The sequence below is a fragment of the Staurois parvus genome, unplaced genomic scaffold (genome assembly GCF_062004578.1).
Source record: "Staurois parvus isolate SC_StPar_1 unplaced genomic scaffold, SC_StPar_1.0 ptg001998l, whole genome shotgun sequence".
NCBI lineage: Eukaryota > Metazoa > Chordata > Amphibia > Anura > Ranidae > Staurois > Staurois parvus.
In genome coordinates this window covers 41,056-61,392 of record NW_028319794.1, presented here as the reverse complement: position 1 = coordinate 61,392, position 20,337 = coordinate 41,056, and the positions used below count along the sequence as shown (strand labels likewise).

The 20,337-nt window shown below is 50.4% G+C and overlaps 1 protein-coding gene across 1 annotated transcript in view; it reads right to left on the bottom strand.

Moving 5' to 3' along the window:
• Positions 1-20,337, bottom strand: part of LOC149433064 (semaphorin-5B-like) — an 88,774-nt gene that overhangs the window by 44,871 nt on the left and 23,566 nt on the right. Inside the window, exons 2-3 of the mRNA XM_089664694.1 lie at positions 13,529-13,628; positions 3,049-3,094 (exon numbers count right to left, since the gene is read on the bottom strand). Coding sequence (XP_089520820.1) covers positions 3,049-3,094; positions 13,529-13,628 — 146 coding nt within the window. The remainder of the gene's footprint in view (positions 1-3,048; positions 3,095-13,528; positions 13,629-20,337) is intronic.

The window sequence follows — 20,337 nt, the reverse complement described above, 5'->3', positions numbered from 1 at the left end:
ACCCCAATACACCCAGGACCTTGTTGAGCTAATCAAGAGGAGGAGCGGAGGTCACCCCAATACACCCAGGACCTTGTTCAGCCAAACAGTGGGAGGACAAGAGGTGACCTCAATACACCCAGGACCTCTTTGAGCTAATCAAGAGGATGGAGGTGGTAACCCCAATACACCCAGGATCTTGTTCACCCAAACAGTAGAGAACAAGAGGTAAACAGGACATCCAGGACTCCAGTTAGCCAATCAGTGGGAGGACTGGGGGTGGCCCCAGGACATTTGAAGACCTGCTAAAACAGGGTGACAAAGAAGGTAAACCCTAGTAAGCCAATGAGGGGGAGGACAAGAGTTGACGCCACTACATATCCAGAGCCCAAGCCAGCCAAACGGGGGGCACTGATTACAATATCACCACAGCATCAAACGTGAGGGTGTAATGGATCTGTCCAACCCAATCAAATCCACGTGAGTTAATAAATTAGGAGATCTGAAGCTGGGCAAAAGATTTTTGGATCAGCTCAGAACATCTGACGTCTATAATCTGCTTGAGATTGGTTGAGTAGGACCAAAAGAAGTCCTACGGTGGTCAAGGTTTGAACGTTGGCTTCACTGGGTAGAAGCAGCAGTAAAGGAAGCAAAGCTTGGAGACAGTCCAAGGATGGGAGAAAAAGGAGATCCAGGAAGGAGGAGCACAGAAGATCTGCTGGTGGAAGGATGGCCACTGGATCCTCACTACCTTGAAAAAGCTTTTAAAACTCCTGGAACATAATCAATGTCTGGCTGACCACTGGAAGCGTGCAATGCTCCAATCCCACCGTCTTCTCCATAGCTGAGGGGTTCCTCAGGATCCATGGGCAAGGAGATGTCAACAAATGTGATCGCTCGCCATCACACCAGGTTCTCCAACTAGTGATTATTGGGCTTTTGGAACCACCTTTAGAAATGGAACAGATTAGGAAGAGATCCAAGATTATGATTTGGGGTGGAGGATGGGCGGTTTAAAAAAAAAAACCAATGACTAGGGTGGTGGTGACTCTATAAACTGCAGTCAGGACGTAAACTGAAAGATGAACGTCTGGATTGATTAAAGCAATAGGGATGGATGCTTGGATGGACCGACCAAAGATGGCTAGATGGATGATTGGATGGACCGACCAAAGATGGCTAGATGGATGATTGGATGGACCGACCAAAGATGGCTAGATGGATGATTGGATGGACCGACCAAAGATGGATGATTGGATGGACCGACCGAAGATGGCTAGATGGATGCTTGGATGGACCAACTGAAGATGGCTAGATGGATGATTGGATGGACTGACTGAAGATGGCTAGATGGATGATTGGATGGACCGACTGAAGATGGCTAGATGGATGATTGGATGGACTGACTGAAGATGGCTAGATGGATGATTGGATGGACCGACTGAAGATGGCTAGATGGATGATTGGATGGACAAGCTGATTGATGATTGGATGGACAAGCTGATTGATGATTGGATGGAACGACCGAAAATGGCTAGATGGATGATTGGATGGACCGACTGAAGATGGCTAGATGGATGCTTGGATGGACCGACTGAAGATGGCTAGATGGATGATTGGATGGACCGACCGAAGATGGCTAGATGGATGATTGGATGGACCGACTGAAGATGGCTAGATGGATGATTGGATGGACAAGCTGATTGATGATTGGATGGAACGACCGAAAATGGCTAGATGGATGATTGGATGGACCGACTGAAGATGGCTAGATGGATGCTTGGATGGACTGACTGAAGATGGCTAGATGGATGATTGGATGGACCGACTGAAGATGGCTAGATGGATGATTGGATGGACTGACTGAAGATGGCTAGATGGATGATTGGATGGACTGACTGAAGATGGCTAGATGGATGATTGGATGGACCGACTGAAGATGGCTAGATGGATGATTGGATGGACAAGCTGATTGATGATTGGATGGACAAGCTGATTGATGATTGGATGGAACGACCGAAAATGGCTAGATGGATGATTGGATGGACCGACTGAAGATGGCTAGATGGATGCTTGGATGGACCGACTGAAGATGGCTAGATGGATGATTGGATGGACCGACCGAAGATGGCTAGATGGATGATTGGATGGACCGACTGAAGATGGCTAGATGGATGATTGGATGGACAAGCTGATTGATGATTGGATGGAACGACCGAAAATGGCTAGATGGATGATTGGATGGACCGACTGAAGATGGCTAGATGGATGATTGGATGGACCGACCGAAGATGGCTAGATGGATGATTGGATGGACCGACCGAAAATGGCTAGATGGATGATTGGATGGACCGACCGACCGAAAATGGCTAGATGGATGATTGGATGGACCGACCGAAGATGGCTAGATGGATGATTGGATGGACCGACTGAAGATGGCTAGATGGATGCTTGGATGGACCGACCGAAAATGGCTAGATGGATGATTGGATGGACCGACCGAAGATGGCTAGATGGATGATTGGATGGACAAGCTGATTGATGATTGGATGGACAAGCTGATTGATGAATGGATGGATCAATAAGCAGATGGACTGATCAAAGAAAGATGGATAGAATGATTTATGAAAAAGGGATGGATGGACGCAGGGGCGGACTGACAACTCATGGGGCCCCCGGGCAATAGGGGATCATGGGGCCCCCATGTCCTTGCCCACACTCAAACTACACCCAAAAAAGCCTATGATAGGTACCAGGGGCATCTCATGGGGCCCCCTACTGACCCTGGGCCCTCAGGCAGTGCCCGAGTTCCCGAATGGTCAGTCCGCCCCTGGATGGACGGTTGGACTGATCGATGGATGGATGAATAGATAGGCAGAGTGCCGGACAGATGAATGGATGTGAGGAGAGGGATGGGTGTGTGCCACACAGACAATCCCACAGTTGTCTTATCGCCGGCATTCACCAGAGACAAAGATTTACAAATCCCTTTACTTCCAGAATCGTTTTTTCCTGCAGCTGAAGACCAAAAGTTCCCACATCAGAGCCGCCGGGCGGGCGAGCACTTACCTGTATGAGGGAGACATTGAAGAGGCTGAGCCTGAAGAGGTAGTTCCTGCAATAGAGAATGTACCGTCAGTGTGAGAGATCTGAGAAATCGCCCCAAACACCCCGCCACCACACACAGAGCAATATTATGGGATATCTCAGAGATTTTCTGGGATTCGCACCTCCATCCCCCATCCCTGGAACCTCCTAAAAGCAAGTCCTAGTCCAGCTGCCGGATTCATTGCAGGAATGTGAGAGATAACGTCATACCAGGGGCGGACTGACCATTTGGAAACTCGGGCACTGCCCGAGGGCCCGGGGTCAGTAGGGGGCCCCATGAGATGCCCCTGGTACCTTCTTCATAGGCTTTTTTGAGTGTGGGCGAGGACACAGGGGCCCCATGATCCCCTATTGCCCGGGGGCCCCATGAGTTGTCAGTCCTCCCCTGCGTCATACCGAGTCAGTTCAGACCGGTCACTGCCGCTCCCTCCATATGAAGGGTGACTGGTCTCGTCTCCGCCCCCCCCCCCTGTAGTTTTCTGTAGTGGGTGGAGCCTGCCAGGCCCCTCCCACATCTCTGCGTCCTCAAAGCAAGTCATAGTCCAGCTACCAGACTCATTGCAGGAATGTGAGAGATAACGTCATACCGAGTCAAAGTTCAGACCAGGGGCGGACTGACAACTCATGGGGCCCTCGGGCAATAGGGGATAATGGGGCCCCTGTGTCCTTGCCCAAACTCAAAAAAGCCTATGAAAAAGGTACCAGGGGAATCTCATGGGGCCCCCTACTGACCCCGGGCCCTCAGGCGGTGCCCGAGTTTCCAAATGGTCAGTCCGCCCCTGGTTCAGACCGCTCACTGCTGCTCCCTCCTTATACAGGGTGACTGGTCTTGTCTCCGCCCCTACCTTCTGTAGTTTTCTGTAGTGGGTGGAGCCTGCCAGGCCCCTCCCACATCTCTGCGTCCTAAAAGCAAGTCATAGTCCAGCTACCAGATTCATTGCAGGAATGTGAGAGATAACGTCATACAGAGTCAAAGTTCAGACCGCTCACTGCTGCTCCCTCCCTATGCAGGGTGACTGGTCTCGTCTCCGCCCCCCTCCTGTAGTTTTCTGTAGTGGGTGGAGCCTGCCAGGCCCCTCCCACATCTCTGCATAGGCTGTGTACAGCACAGTGACGACTTCACGGCTACTTTTAACAAGTTAATATCTGGGTTTGCAAAGGCTTTTGGGTTTGGGGAATCGGCCCCGCGGTGTCGGAGCCACGTGACGGGACGGCGAGACGTAGAAGTAAAAAAAAAAAATGTTAATTTTCCTCCCGAAGTCTCAGCTCCCAGATCAGACGCCATATTTTATCCCGAGCCGGTAACAGCTGTGAGTGAGCTGTAGGTACACATGAACGCCGCGCCGCGCATGCTAACACCGCCACGCCGCTCATTGTGTATTCTACATCTGTCAGCTTCTCCCGGACAGAAAACAACCCGAGAAAAAACAGCGAAAACAAACCGCGAACTCGCCGCGACAGAGAGAGCTCAGCGCGTAGAGGACACATCTGTTCATTTATTATTACCACCCCCCTCCTCCCCTCAGTCTTGTTGTTGTATCGGCTCCTCTCCCGGACTGACACGGCTTCCTCTGATTTCACTGCACACTGTCAGCTTCTCGCAATGTGCATTAGAAGCTTCAGCTAGAGCTCCGCCTCATTTCCTAGTTGGAGGACTCCAAGCATCATCTAGCCCTTTCCTTCCCAGCCTGACTTCCCTGGCCCCGCCCCTTTCACTGGATAGCAGTTCTTTCGTTCATGGAGGCTCAGCATCACATGTGGGTGTTACCATGCAAATGTAGCCTGCCTAGGGAACGCCCACTCCTGCAGACTGATACCCACCCGTCAAGGCATTTTGATATTTGCATAACTCCTCCCAAAAGCCCGCCTACTGCTTGCATCAGGGCTGAGGATCAGTAGTGATTGACTATGTGTGTGGCCCCCTTTATTAGGACTGAGGTCCATCACTGTGTAACGGACCTCCCACCCAGCATACAGGTCCTCTTATTATGGGATAACTGCCAACCAGATATTCATCTAATTCAGCGGATCCAAACTGAGGCCCTTATTTGCTGTTATCAGGTCCTTGGGGCACTATTTCATTCACTGACACCAACAATGGGGCACAGTAACTCCCAATGACACCAATGATGGGGCACTATTTAATTCACTGACACCAATCATGGGGCACATTAACTCCCAATGACATAAACGATGGGGCACAGTTCCTCCCAATGACACCAATGATGGGACATAGTTCCTGTCAATGACACCAACAATGGGGCACAGTTCCTTACAATGACACCAATGGGACACAGTACTTCCCAATGACACCAATGATGGGCCATAGTTCCTTCCAATGACACCAACAATGGGGCACAGTAACTCCCAATGACACCAACAAAGGGGCACAGTACCTCCCAATGACCCCAATGATAGGGAACAGTACCTCCCAATGACACCAACAATGGGCCATCGTTCCTTCCAATGAAACCAACAATGGGACACAGTACTTCCCAATGACACCAATAATGGGCCATAGTTCCTTCCAATGACACCAACAACGGGGCACAGTACCTCCCAATGGCCCCAATGATAGGGAACAGTACCTCCCAATGACATCAATAATGGGCACAGTTCCTTCCAATGACACCAACAATGGGGCACAGATCCTTCCAATGACACCAAAAATGGGGCCCAAAGGCACTAATGATGGGGCACAATTCCTACCAATGACGCCAATGATGGGGAACAGTACCTCCCAATGACACCAACGATGGGCCATAGTTCCCTCCAATGCCACCCACAATGGGGCACAGTTCCTTCCAATGCCACCCACAATGGGGCACAGTTCCTTCCAATGACACCCACAATGGGGCACAGTTCCTTCCAATGACACCAACAATGGGGCACAGTTCCTTCCAATGACACCAACAATGGGGCACAGTTCCTTCCAATGACACAAACAATGGGGCACAGTTCCTTCCAATGACACCAACAATGGGGCACAGTTCCTTCCAATGACACCAACAATGGGGCACAGTTCCTTCCAATGACACCAACAATGGGGCACAGTTCCTTCCAATGACACCAACAATGGGGCACAGATCCTTCCAATGACACCAACAATGGGGCCCAAAGGCACTAATGATGGGGCACAATTCCTACCAATGACGCCAATGATGGGGAACAGTACCTCCCAATGACACCAACGATGGGCCATAGTTCCCTCCAATGCCACCCACAATGGGGCACAGTTCCTTCCAATGCCACCCACAATGGGGCACAGTTCCTTCCAATGACACCCACAATGGGGCACAGTTCCTTCCAATGACACCAACAATGGGGCACAGTTCCTTCCAATGACACCAACAATGGGGCACAGTTCCTTCCAATGACACAAACAATGGGGCACAGTTCCTTCCAATGACACCAACAATGGGGCACAGTTCCTTCCAATGACACCAACAATGGGGCACAGTTCCTTCCAATGACACCAACAATGGGGCACAGTTCCTTCCAATGACACCAACAATGGGGCACAGATCCTTCCAATGACACCAACAATGGGGCCCAAAGGCACTAATGATGGGGCACAATTCCTACCAATGACGCCAATGATGGGGAACAGTACCTCCCAATGACACCAACGATGGGCCATAGTTCCCTCCAATGCCACCCACAATGGGGCACAGTTCCTTCCAATGACACCAACAATGGGGCACAGTTCTTTCCAATGACACCAACAATGGGGCACAGTTCCTTCCAATGACACCAACGATGGGGCACAGTTCCTTCCAATGACACCAATGATGGGGCACAGTTCCTTCCAATGACACCAACAATGGGGCACAGTTCCTTCCAATGACACCAACAATGAGGCCCAAAGACACTAATGATAGGGCACAATTCCTCCCACTGATACCAATGATGGGGCACTATTCCTCCCACTGACACCAATGATGGGACACTATTCCTCCCACTGACACCAGTGATGGGACACTATTCCTCCCAATGACACCAATGATAGGGCACAATTCCTCCCAATGACACCAGTGATGGGGCACGATTCCTCCCACTGACACCAATGATGGGGCACTATTCCTCCCACTGACACCAATGATGGGGCACTATTCCTCCCACTGACACCAATGATGGGACACTATTCCTCCCACTGACACCAATGATGGGGCACTATTCCTCCCACTGACACCAATGATGGGGCACTATTCCTCCCACTGACACCAATGATGGGGCACTATTCCTCCCACTGACACCAATGATGGGGCACTATTCCTCCCACTGACACCAATGATGGGGCACTATTCCTCCACTGACACCAATGATGGGGCACTATTCCTCCCACTGACACCAATGATGGGGCACTATTCCTCCACTGACACCAATGATGGGGCACTATTCCTCCCACTGACACCAATGATGGGGTACAACTCGGCCATGGAAACCCATTCCTCTCAGGTCTAATTCATGAATGAATCCCGGGAATGCGGGGAATCTGAGGACACGTCTACAGACTTGAGAACGACCGCGCCGAACTCTGACACCGTGACTCGGCTGTGACACCAGTAAACCAAGAATGAGGCGAATCTCCACTTCCCTCCCGAAGGAGGCGCCGTGTCACGGAGATGCAGCCGCTGTTGGCTGCGCGGCGGATCATTCATAAAGACGCGGCGTTTAGCGTGATGTATAATGAAGAAGGAACAAGCCCCTCGGGATGATGAATATTTTACAGAGCAATTTGTGTGCTGTGATCTCCGGCGTCCCGGCTCCGCGGGAGGCGCTGGCTTTAATCAGACGTCTGTACATGACTGGCTGGGAACTCGCGGTACAGCGACGCGGGGCGGCGGGGGCGCCCAGAGCAAGAATTCAGATGAACCCAGCGGTGAATCATCAGATTGATCTGCCGGTGAGAGGAAAGCGAAGGATGGAGGGAAGAAACACCGCGGAGTCCATAATCTGATCCCACAATGATACTTTGCTGCAACCTCTCACCTTGTTACAAAGGTACAATGTACAGTCTGATCACTGGGGGGAGGGGAGATTGAGGAAATGCCTCCTCCTTCTACAAAGTTACAATGTGCAGTCTGATCACTGGGGGAGGGGAGACTGAGGAAACGCCTCCTCCTTCTATAAAGTTACAATGTACAGTCTGATCACTGGGGGAGGAGACTGAAGAAATGCCACCTCCTCCTTCTACAAAGTTATAATGTACAGTCTGATCACTGGGGGAGGGGAGATTGAGGAAATGTCTCCCCCTCCTTCTACAAAGTTACAATGTACAGTCTGATCACTGGGGGAGGGGAGACTGAGGAAATGCCTCCTCCTTCTACAAAGTTACAATGTACAGTCTGATCACTGGGGGAGGGAAGACTGAGGAAATGACTCCTCCTCCTTCTACAAAGTTACAATGTACAGTCTGATCACTGGGGGAGGGAAGACTGAGGAAATGACTCCTCCTCCTTCTACAAAGTTACAATGTACAGTCTGATCACTGGGGGAGGGAAGACTGAGGAAATGACTCCTCCTCCTTCTACAAAGTTACAATGTACAGTCTGATATTAATGCTCCCCCAAAATGTGGCAAGCAGATGAATGTTTTCCTAGCATAGGAAAAAACACACAGTAAAAATAATCGATTCTAATTTTTTTTCCTTCATTTCCAATTCTTTTCTATTCTGTTCTGTTTTTGTCTATTCCATTCCTTTATTTTGTATTCTATTCTTCTCTATTCTGTTTCATTCTATTCTTTTTGCAATTTGAATTTCGGAAGACGGCTACAGTAAAGGAAATGTGTATTTTCTCCCCGGCTGATGGTGAATGTTCGCCCCTCACACAGAAATGATCGGTCTAACAATGGAATGTTCGCCCCTCACACAGAAATGATCGGTCTAACAATGGAATGTTCGCCCCTCACACAGAAATGATCGGTCTAACAATGGAATGTTCGCCACCTCACAGAGAAATGATCGGTCTAACAATGGAATGTTCGCCCCTCACACAGAAATGATCGGTCTAACAATGGAATGTTCGCCCCTCACACAGAAATGATCGGTCTAACAATGGAATGTTCGCCCCTCACACAGAAATGATCGGTCTAACAATGGAATGTTCGCCCCTCACACAGAAATGATCGGTCTAACAATGGAATGTTCGGTGTAACACTGAGGGACAGAATACAACAACAAATTCAGCAGAAATGCGTCTAACAAATGATGACGGATCTGCATGTTCATGAGGGAAAGAAGGATTTGATCCCCTTCACAAAACATTACTTATTACTTGGTGGCCAATCCCTTGTTGGCAATCACAGAGGTCAGACGTTTCCTGGAGTTGGCCCCCAGGTTCGCACACATCTCAGGAGGGATTTTGGCCCACTCCTCTTGGCAGAACCTCTCCAAGTCATTAAGGTTTGGTGGCTGATGTTTGGCGACTCGAACTTTCAGCTCCTTCCACAGATTTTCCATCGGATGAAGTTCTGGAGACTGGCTAGGCCACTCCAGGACCTTAATGTGCTTCTTCTTGAGCCGCTCCTTTGTTGCCTTGGCCGTGTGTTTTGGGTCACTGTCATGCTGGAACACCCATCCACCACCCATTTTCAATGCCCTGGCTGAGGGAAGAAGGTTCTCACCCAAGATTTGAGGGTACATTGCCCCGTCCATCGTCCCTTTGATGCGGTGCAGTTGTCCTGTCCCCTTAGCAGAAAAACACCCCCAAAGCAGAATGTTTCCACCACCATGTTTCACAGTTGGGATGGTGTTCTTGGGGTCATAGGCAGCATTCCTCCTCCTCCAAACACGGCGAGTTGAGTTGATGCCAAAGAGCTGGATATTGGTCTCCTCTGACCACAACACTTCCCACCAGTCCTCCTCTGCATCATTCAGATGTTCGGTGGCAGACTTCAGACGGGCCTGGACATGGGCTTTCTTGAGCAGAGGGACCGTGCGGGCACTGCAGGAATTCAGTCCTTGTCGGCGTAGTGTGTTACCAATTGTTTTCTTGGTGACTGTGGTCCCAGCTGCCTGGAGATCATTGACAAGATCCTCACGTGTAGTTCTGGGATGATCCCTCACTGTTCTCATGATCATTGACACTCCACGAGGGGAGATCTTGCATGGTGCACCAGACCTAGGGAGACTGACACTTGTTTTGTGTTTCTTCCATTTGTGAATGATTGCACCAACTGTTGTCACCTTCTCACCAAGCTGCTTGGCCATAGTTTGGTAGCCCAGTGCAGCCTTGTGTAGGTCTACCATCTTGTCCCTGACATCCTTGGACAGCTCTTTGGTCTTTGCCATGGTGGAGAGTTTGGAATCTGATGGTTTGATGGCTCCTGTGGACAGGTGTCTTTTATACAGGTAACACAATGAGATTAGCAGCACTCCCTTTAAGAGACTGCTTCTAATCTCAGCTTGTTACCTGTATGAGAGACACCTGGGAGCCAGAAATCCTGCTGAATGATAGGGGATCAAATCCTTCTTTCCCTCATGAACATGCAGATCCGTCATCATTTGTTAGACGCATTTCTGCTGAATTTGTTGTTGTATTCTGTCTCTCAGTGTTACACCGAACATTCCATTGTTAGACCGATCATTTCTGTGTGAGGGGCGAACATTCCATTGTTAGATCGATCATTTCTGTGTGAGGGGCGAACATTCCATTGTTAGACCGATCATTTCTGTGTGAGGGGCGAACATTCCATTGTTAGACCGATCATTTCTGTGTGAGGGGCGAACATTCCATTGTTAGACCGATAATTTCTGTGTGAGGGGCGAACATTCAGCATCAGGGGGGAGCAAATACACATTTCCTTCACTGTATGTTCTAATACACAAAGTCTCGGAGGGAAATCAGCAATATGTTTATAATTCGAATGTGATTTCGTTTTCTAATGCGATTTGAATTTCGGATGAGATTTTCCTTCCTTTTTTCAGTTTTGTTTTTTTTTTAAAAAGTGTTATTATTGTAATTTGGAAATTTGGATACATCTGAATCTGTGAATACAATGACAGGTCCACTTTATTTCAGGGCAGATGATTGTTTTCTGCCCCGCGGGCTGTTTTCTCCATCGAATTCCCCGAAGTGTCCTGAGCTGACAAATCAATGAGCGATCGCCCACAAACACCTCCGGTAATTGCCATCCCGCCGGCGGGCACGGTCCTGTCGGTGGCGTCTCTCTGGTCCCGCTCTCCATGGATGATCACAGGACGCGCTACGCTGAGTCGGCAAAGCGCAGATGATGCGATTATTCCGGGGGAGTCACAAGAGACGGCGGGTGTTCAGCTCAGGGGATTGGGGATAATCTTCACTGGCTCAGCGCCGGCAAACATTGCGTCTGTTATAAGAGGCAGATATCGCGCCACGGGGGGGGGGGGGGGGGGGGGCAGGGATGCTCATTCAGCATCAGGACCACCGCACGTGGACACGGACACCCCCGCATACAGCAATAAATGACGCCGTGACTTCCCTGGGGGGGGCACAATGACAGCCCAAGAAGAAGATCTGTCAGCAGACGGTCACACTGACAAGTTATCACAACGCAGGAGGAAGAGCCGACCAATTAAATCCATCCGCACAGAACGCATCTGATATCGGGGCAAGGAAAGAACAACAGAGCAATGGCCGCCATGCCTGGGGAGCGTGCATGGAGGATGCATGGAGGATGGATGGAGGATGGATGGACTCGTCCTCCAACACTGAGCCAAATATTAAGAGTATATCCCTGCCATGACATCACTGCTATGAGATTAGGAGATATCTCACTGCTATGACATCACTACTATGACATCACATGTGAGATTATGAGGTATAGCACTGCTATGAGTTTAGGAGGTATCTCACTGCTATGACATCACTGCTATGACATCACATATGAAATTATGAGGTATCTCACTGCCATGACATCACTGCTATGACATCAGAGATTAGGAGGTATCTCACTGCCATGACATCACTGCTATGACATCAGAGATTAGGAGGTATCTCACTGCCATGACATCACTGCTATGACATCAGAGATTAGGAGGTATCTCACTGCCATGACATCACTTATACCCTACCAGAAGGGGATCTCAGACTTTCATAAATATATACACATAATTTTAAGAAATACAATATAATATATAACAGATGTATGAGAAGATCGCCACATAGAAACACAAAAGATGGATGGGTGGAATAGGGATGGATTTGTGCACGATGGATGGACAGTAGGGATGGATAACAGAGAGAATGACTAAGGGATGAATGGATTTATGCATAGAGTGATGGTAAGATGGATGGATGGATGAGGGAGTGATGGACAGACTGACGGATGGATGAATGAATGAGGGAGGGATGGATTGATGGACAGACTGATGGATCGATGAGGGAGGGATGGATGGATTGATGGACAGACTGATGGATCGATGAGGGAGTGATGGATGGATTGATGGACAGACTGATGGATGGATGAGGGAGTGATGGACAGACTGATGGATGGATGAGGGAGTGATGGACAAACTGACTGATGGATGCATGAGCGATGGATGGTTTAATAAGGGACTGATGGACGGACAGATGGATGAATGAGGGAGTGATGGATGGATGGATAAAGGATTGACGGACAGACAGACTGACAGATGGATGAGGGAGTGATGGACAGATGGACGGATGGATGGATGAGGGAGTGATGGACAGATGGATGAGGGATAGATGGACAGACTGATGGATGGATGAGGGAGTGATGGACAGACTGATGGATGGATGAGGGATAGATGGACAGATGGATGAGGGAGTGATGGATGGATAAAGGATTGACGGACAGACAGACTGACGGATGGATGAGGAAGTGATGGACAGACTGATGGATGGATGAGGGATAGATGGATGGATGGATGAGGGATAGATGGACAGATAGATGGATGGATGGATGAGGGATAGATGGACAGATGGATGGATGAGGGACGGATGGATGGATGGATGAGGGATAGATGGACAGATGTATGGATGGATGAGGGATAGATGGACGGATGGATGGATGAGGGATAGATGGACGGATGGATGAGGGATAGATGGACAGATGGATGGATGGATGGATGGATGAGGGATAGATGGACAGATGGATGGATGAGGGATAGATGGACGGATGGATGAGGGAGTGATGGACAGACTGACGGATGGATGGGGGAGTGATGGACAGACTGACGGATGGATGGATGAGCAATGGATGGAAGACTCGGTGGATGGATAAATAATGGACAGACAGGCGGATGGATGGATGGATGAGCAATGGATGGAAGACTTGTGGATGAATGGATGGATGAGCAATGGATGGAAGACTCGTGTACGTATTAATAATGGACAGACAGGCGGATGGATGGATGGATGAGCAATGGATGGAAGACTCGTGTACGTATTAATAATGGACAGACAGGCGGACAGGCCGGCACACACATGCGGGTTACCTGGCTCCGACGATGATCTGGTTCCGGTTGGGGTCGAGCGCCAGCTGGGAGAAGTCGTGGACGTCGCTGTAGGTGAAGTTGCACAGCCAGGGCTTCAGTTCTGCACGAGGGGAGAAGAAGAATGCGATTATCTCTGACTCCGGGCGCCATGACACGCTAATTGTTACATGCGGAGCGCGTGATTACCGCTTACTAATTCTGACTCTGATAATTCCCCGTTCTGATCGGAGACAATGAGCGCCGCGAACCCGACAAACGCAGGAGAAACCGCACAGCTGAGCGCTACCATAAAGAGGAACTCTAGACCCGCCCCCCCCAAAAAAAATCTTCATGTACAATCCACTAAATGATTTCTGTTCTCATCACCGACAATCCAATCTTCATTCCTCCCCCATAGATCCCGGCACACCACGCTCACCGCAATGCCACCAGGATCTGCTACTACAAAGCACAGCTACACTAACATGTTTCAGGCACTGGGAGCTGCACCCCAATGTGTTTAGACCGAGCGCTGCTTTTCAGCGCGTTCCGGCATTTCGCATGCATAGCGGTCCAATCATATCAGTAGATGGCCCCACACGCCAGAAATGCAGGAAAGAAGTCCCCAAGGCCCCATTCACACCTAGCGTGTTTTTTGCGTGTTTTCATGCAACACGCATGAGGCAGCCCATTCATTTCCAGGCCCATCCCGTGTGAAACAAAGTGGGCAGCTTTTTGCCGCATTCAGTTTTGACGTCATCGTTGAGCATTTTTTGCCATTTTGCGTGCGTTTCCACAATCAGCACCATGAGGGGTCCGCACAGGGGCGGACTGACAACTCATGGGGCCCCCGGGCAATAGGGGATCATGGGGCCCCTGTGTCCTTGCCCAAACTCAAACAAGCCTATGAAAAAGGTACCAGGGGCATCTCATGGGGCCACCAACTGACCCCGGGCCCTCGGCAGTGCCCGAGTATCCAAATGGTCAGTCCGCCCGTGTCTGCAGACGCATGGAGGTGCCGCTGACGATGAATAACACCGCCGCATATCCGCTAAAGGACGACACATTTGTTTACTTGTCGGGAAAGCGTGCGATTTGGTGCAAATTCCTGAAACGCCGGAGGCTGAACCTAGCCTTACGTTCTGTTCATACGATAGAGAGCGCTCGGGGGTTGGGCGGTCCCTTCTGGGAAATGGCATTGCAGAGGGTGAGGGGGAGCCATTAACAATGAGTGTTCGTGGTGAGGACTGAGCTGGACGGACTGGACCAATCACTGCTTGTACCCAATGGTGGATATGGGCAGCAAACCCTGTTGGGGTTCGGGCTGCTCCTCCACCCCCCTCTGCCAATCCCTCCACTGACCTCCACCCCCCTCTGCCAATCCCTCCACTGACCTCCATCCCTCTCTGCCAATCCCTCCACTGACCTCCACCCCCCTCTGCCAATCCCTCCACTGACCTCCATCCCTCCACTGGCCTCCTTCCCTCTCTGCCAATCCCTCCACTGGCCTCCACCCCTCTCTACCAATCCCTCCACTGACCTCCACCCCCCTCTGCCAATCCCTCCACTGACCTCCATCCCTCCACTGGCCTCCTTCCCTCTCTGCCAATCCCTCCACTGGCCTCCTTCCCTCTCTGCCAATCCCTCCACTGACCTCCATCCCTCCACTGGCCTCCTTCCCTCTCTGCCAATCCCTCCACTGGCCTCCTTCCCTCTCTGCCAATCCCTCCACTGACCTCCACCCCCCTCTGCCAATCCCTCCACTGACCTCCATCCCTCTCTGCCAATCCCTCCACTGACCTCCATCCCTCTCTGCCATTCCCTCCACTGGCCTCCACCCCTCTCTGCCAATCCCTCCACTGACCTCCACCCCCCTCTGCCAATCCCTCCACTGACCTCCATCCCTCCACTGGCCTCCTTCCCTCTCTGCCAATCCCTCCACTGGCCTCCTTCCCTCTCTGCCAATCCCTCCACTGGCCTCCACCCCTCTCTGCCAATCCCTCCACTGGCCTCCACCCCTCTCTGCCAATCCCTCCACTGGCCTCCACCCCTCTCTGCCAATCCCTCCACTGGCCTCCACCCCTCTCTGACAATCCCTCCCCTGGCCTCCACCCCTCTCTACCAATCCCTCCACTCAGTGTCCTCCATCCCCCTCTATGCCAATCCCTCCACTGACCTCCACCCCTCTCTGCCAATCCCTCCACTGGCCTCCATCCCTCTCTGCCAATCCCTCCACTGGCCTCCTTACCTCTCTGCCAATCCCTCCACTGGCCTCCACCCCTCTCTGCCAATCCCTCCACTGGCCTCCACCCCTCTCTGCCAATCCCTCCACTGGCCTCCTTACCTCTCTGCCAATCCCTCCACTGGCCTCCTTCCCTCTCTGCCAATCCCTCCACTGGCCTCCACCCCTCTCTGCGAATCCCTCCACTGGCCTCCACCCCTCTCTGCCAATCCCTACACTGGCCTCCATCCCTCTCTGCCAATCCCTCCACCGGCCTCCATCCCTCACAGAACGCGTTGGTTTGATGTACTTGTCATGCCTCCTGTTTCTGTACATCGAGGGAAAGCACATGATTTTGCGCACGTTCCCGCAATGAGTAGATGTGAATGCAGCCTTACGGAGGAATAATTACGGAAGAAGTAATAACAATGTAACAAAGGGCACGTATTGTATTCCTTCTCACACAGGCGGGCTGCAGACTGCAGTAACCTATAGCAACAAGCCGGAACTCGCCAAGGTCACCGCGCTCGGCACGCCGTCCATGGCCGGCCCAGACTGAACCCCCGATGAGGCCGGCAGCCGATAACGGGGAATGTTGTGGTGTACAACGTTCGGGAGATTCTCCCGGCTTCCTGGACCTGTAATTAATGGGGATCCTGCGCGATCCGTCTGTGCGCCGGCGATCCGATGGCGTCTAATTACCGCGCAAAGACGTCCTAAGCCTCCTAATAACCCGACAATGCGGCCGAGAGTTCCCAGATTCCTCGCTGATAGAACTCCATACATGATGGAACGAGCGTTCTTCTCCGACCGCCGAGGGGCCGAGAGAACCCCCATCCCTGGCACGCAGGCAGCGCCGCATCGAGCTGCAGAGCCAATCAGAACTTTGCTATCACATTCACAAATATTCTGTCGCTGAGGCGCTCCAGTGTTTGCTCCAGAATTGTAGCGATCAGACTTACATTGTAATCATTTCACGATATTTTTTTTTTTTTTAAATTATCAAAAAAAGAATTAAAAAATATAAGTTTCATCGCCATGGGATCCATTAGATCACGGGTCAGCGAACTTTTTAAACAAAAGGCCAGTTTACTGCCCTTCAGACTTTAGGGGGGGCCGGACTGTGCAAAGTGGGAGTAAACAATGCCCAATCTTCAGAATTAGGAGGAGATATAGTTGGTGTCAGTGGGAGGAATAATGCCCCATCATTGGTGTCAGTGGGACGATTGGTGCCCCATCATTGGTGTCAGTGGGAGGAATAGTGCCCCATCATTGCTGTCAGTGGGAGGAATAGCGCCCCATCATTGGTGTCAGTGGGTGGAATAGTGCCCCATCATTGGTGTCAGTGGGTGGAATAGTGCCCCATCATTGGTGTCAGTGGGAGGAATGGTGCCCCATCATTGGTGTCAGTGGGACGAATGTTGCCCCATCATTGGTGTCAGTGGGACGAATGGTGCCCTATCATTGGCGTCAGTGGGACAAATGGTGCCCCATCATTGGCGTCAGTGGGACAAATGGTGCCCCATCATTGGCGTCAGTGGGACAAATGGTGCCCCATCATTGGCGTCAGTGGGACGAATGGTGCCCCATCATTGGTGTCAATGGGACGAATGGTGCCCCATCATTGGTGTCAATGGGACGAATGGTTCCCCATCATTGGCATCAGTGGGGGGAATAGTGCCCCATCATTGGTGTCAGTGGGAGGAATAGTGCCCCATCATTGGTGTCAGTGGGAGGAATAGTGCCCCATCATTGGTGTCAGTGGGAGGAATAGTGCCCCGTCATTGGTGTCAGTGGGAGGAATAGTGCCCCATCATTGGTGTCAGTGGGAGGAATAGTGCCCCGTCATTGGTGTCAGTGGGAGGAATAGTGCCCCATCATTGGTGTCAGTGGGAGGAATAGTGCCCCGTCATTGGTGTCAGTGGGAGGAATAGTGCCCCATCATTGGTGTCAGTGGGAGGAATAGTGCCCCATCATTGGTATCAGTGGGAGGAATAGTGCCCCATCATTGGTGTCAGTGGAGGAATAGTGCCCCGTCATTGGTGTCAGTGGAGGAATAGTGCCCCGTCATTGGTATCAGTGGGAGGAATAGTGCCCCATCATTGGTGTCAGTGGGAGGAATAGTGCTCCAAGGGCCAGATAAAGGCATGCAAAGGGCCACATGCAGGCCCCCGGCTGCCGTGTGGAGACCACAGGAACAGGCTGATCACTTTAACCCCCTTTTCCTTTAGAAGAACATAGCAGGCAATATGGGGGTGTCCCTCACCTGAGAAATGATCTGTGCCCGCCCCCTGCACTACCACCGCTCTCCCCTCTTCCATTCACAGAAAGGTGCTCCAATAGAACTGACTCCAGGGTGTCCATATAGGGAACAGTTTCCCTTTGTAAAAAAATAAATTACTGAATCAAAAATATTGGCGCCGCACGTCCCTCATAAATCCAAAGCCAGCAAATAACAGCTTCCAGTAATACGTTCCACTTAGAGCGTCCTCCAACGTCTGAGCCGGCGGCACAATTATACGACAAACCGAGAAGACTTATCTTCAGAGATTTCACGCAGATTCGGGTTCACGCAGCTTATAAATCAAAATCTCCTCGTTGTAGGAAGACGTTAGAATGTGATCTCCCGGATCTCCGCCGTACGACGCGTCCCCACCAGACGTTAGTAAAAGCTGAAGATTCGCTCTCTTGTTCCGTCACCTGACTCAGTCAATAAATCTCCAATGAAATGATGAAATTGAAACGATTGTACAGATGACGCCTCTGAGATGAATCAAAGGAATGAGGTCAGGAGTACAGAAGGCGCCAATCGGTACCCTCACCCACGCTGCCGGCGCCAACCAGGTTATCAGATTGTGCGTGTTTATGGAGCAGTCTGGGCTGGTGGGTGATCAGATCGAGTCTGTCTGACCACCGCCTACGCTCAATGGTCAGCCCAGAGATTTTTATGTCAGACTCCCATTTTGGTCAACAATGATGCCCAGAAGCCAATAAATGGGCTTCTACATGCAAATCCCCGAGGACAGCAACTAATGCTTTAGATACTCCACTATTTAACATGGTAAGAGGACATGTCTCAATCGACTACCAATATAGGAGGACAAGTCTCATTTGACCACCAGTGTAGGAGGACATGTCTCATTTGACCACCAATGTAGGAGGACAAGTCTCATTTGACCACCAGTGTAGGAGGACATGTCTCATTTGACCACCAATGTAGGAGGACAAGTCTCATTTGACCACCAATGTAGGAGGACATGTCTCATTTGATCACCAATGTAGGAGGACATGTCTCATGTGACCACCAATGTAGGAGGACATGTCTCATTTGACCACCAATGTAGGAGGACATGTCTCATTTGACCACCAATGTAGGAGAACAGGTCTCATTTGACCACCAATGTAGGAGGACATGTCTCATTTGACCACCAATGTAGGAGGACATGTCTCATTTGACCACCAATGTGAGAGGACATGTCTCATTTGACCACCAATGTGAGAGGACATGTCTCATTTGACCACCAATGTAGGAGGACATGTCTCATTTTACCACCAATGTGAGAGGACATGTCTCATTTGACCCACAATGTGAGAGGACATGTCTCATTTGATTACCAATGTGAGAGGACATGTCTCATTTGACCACCAATGTGAGAGGACATGTCTCATTTGATTACCAATGTGAGAGGACATGTCTCATTTGATTACCAATGTGAGAGGACATGTCTCATTTGACCACCAATGTGAGAGGACATGTCTCATTTGATTACCAATGTGAGAGGACATGTCTCATTTGACCACCAATGTAGGAGGACATGTCTCATTTGACCTCTAATGTAGGAGGACTCGTCTCATTTGACCTCCAATGTAGGAGGACTCGTCTCATTTGACCTCCAATGTGAGAGGACATGTCTCATTTGATTACCAATGTGAGAGGACATGTCTCATTTGATTACCAATGTGAGAGGACATGTCTCATTTGACCACCAATGTGAGAGGACATGTCTCATTTGATTACCAATGTGAGAGGACATGTCTCATTTGACCACCAATGTAGGAGGACATGTCTCATTTGACCTCCAATGTAGGAGGACTCGTCTCATTTGACCTCCAATGTAGGAGGACTCGTCTCATTTGACCTCCAATGTAGGAGGACTCGTCTCATTTGACCTCCAATGTAGGAGGACATGTGTCATTTGATCACGAATTTGATAGGACATGTCTCATTTTACCACCAATGTGAGAGAACATGTCTCATCTGACCACCAATGTAGGAGGACATATCTCTACTGACCACCATTGTAAGAGGATAGAATTTGGGGTGAAGGGCTGGGATCATGCCCTCTTTGGTTGTTATGCAAGACTCCACATTGGTCAACGAAGTCTAGAAGCTACAGAGCCAATAGATGGGCTTCCACATCCAACTCCCGACTAACGCTTTAGATACGTTACTCCACTGACCACCAATGTAAAAGGACACGTCTCTACTTATTAACTTAACACTTTTCTAATAACCACCAATATAAGAGGACATGTCTCCACTGACCACCACGTTAAGATGGACAGAATTTAGGGTCAAGGGCTGGGATCATGACCTCTTTGATTGTTA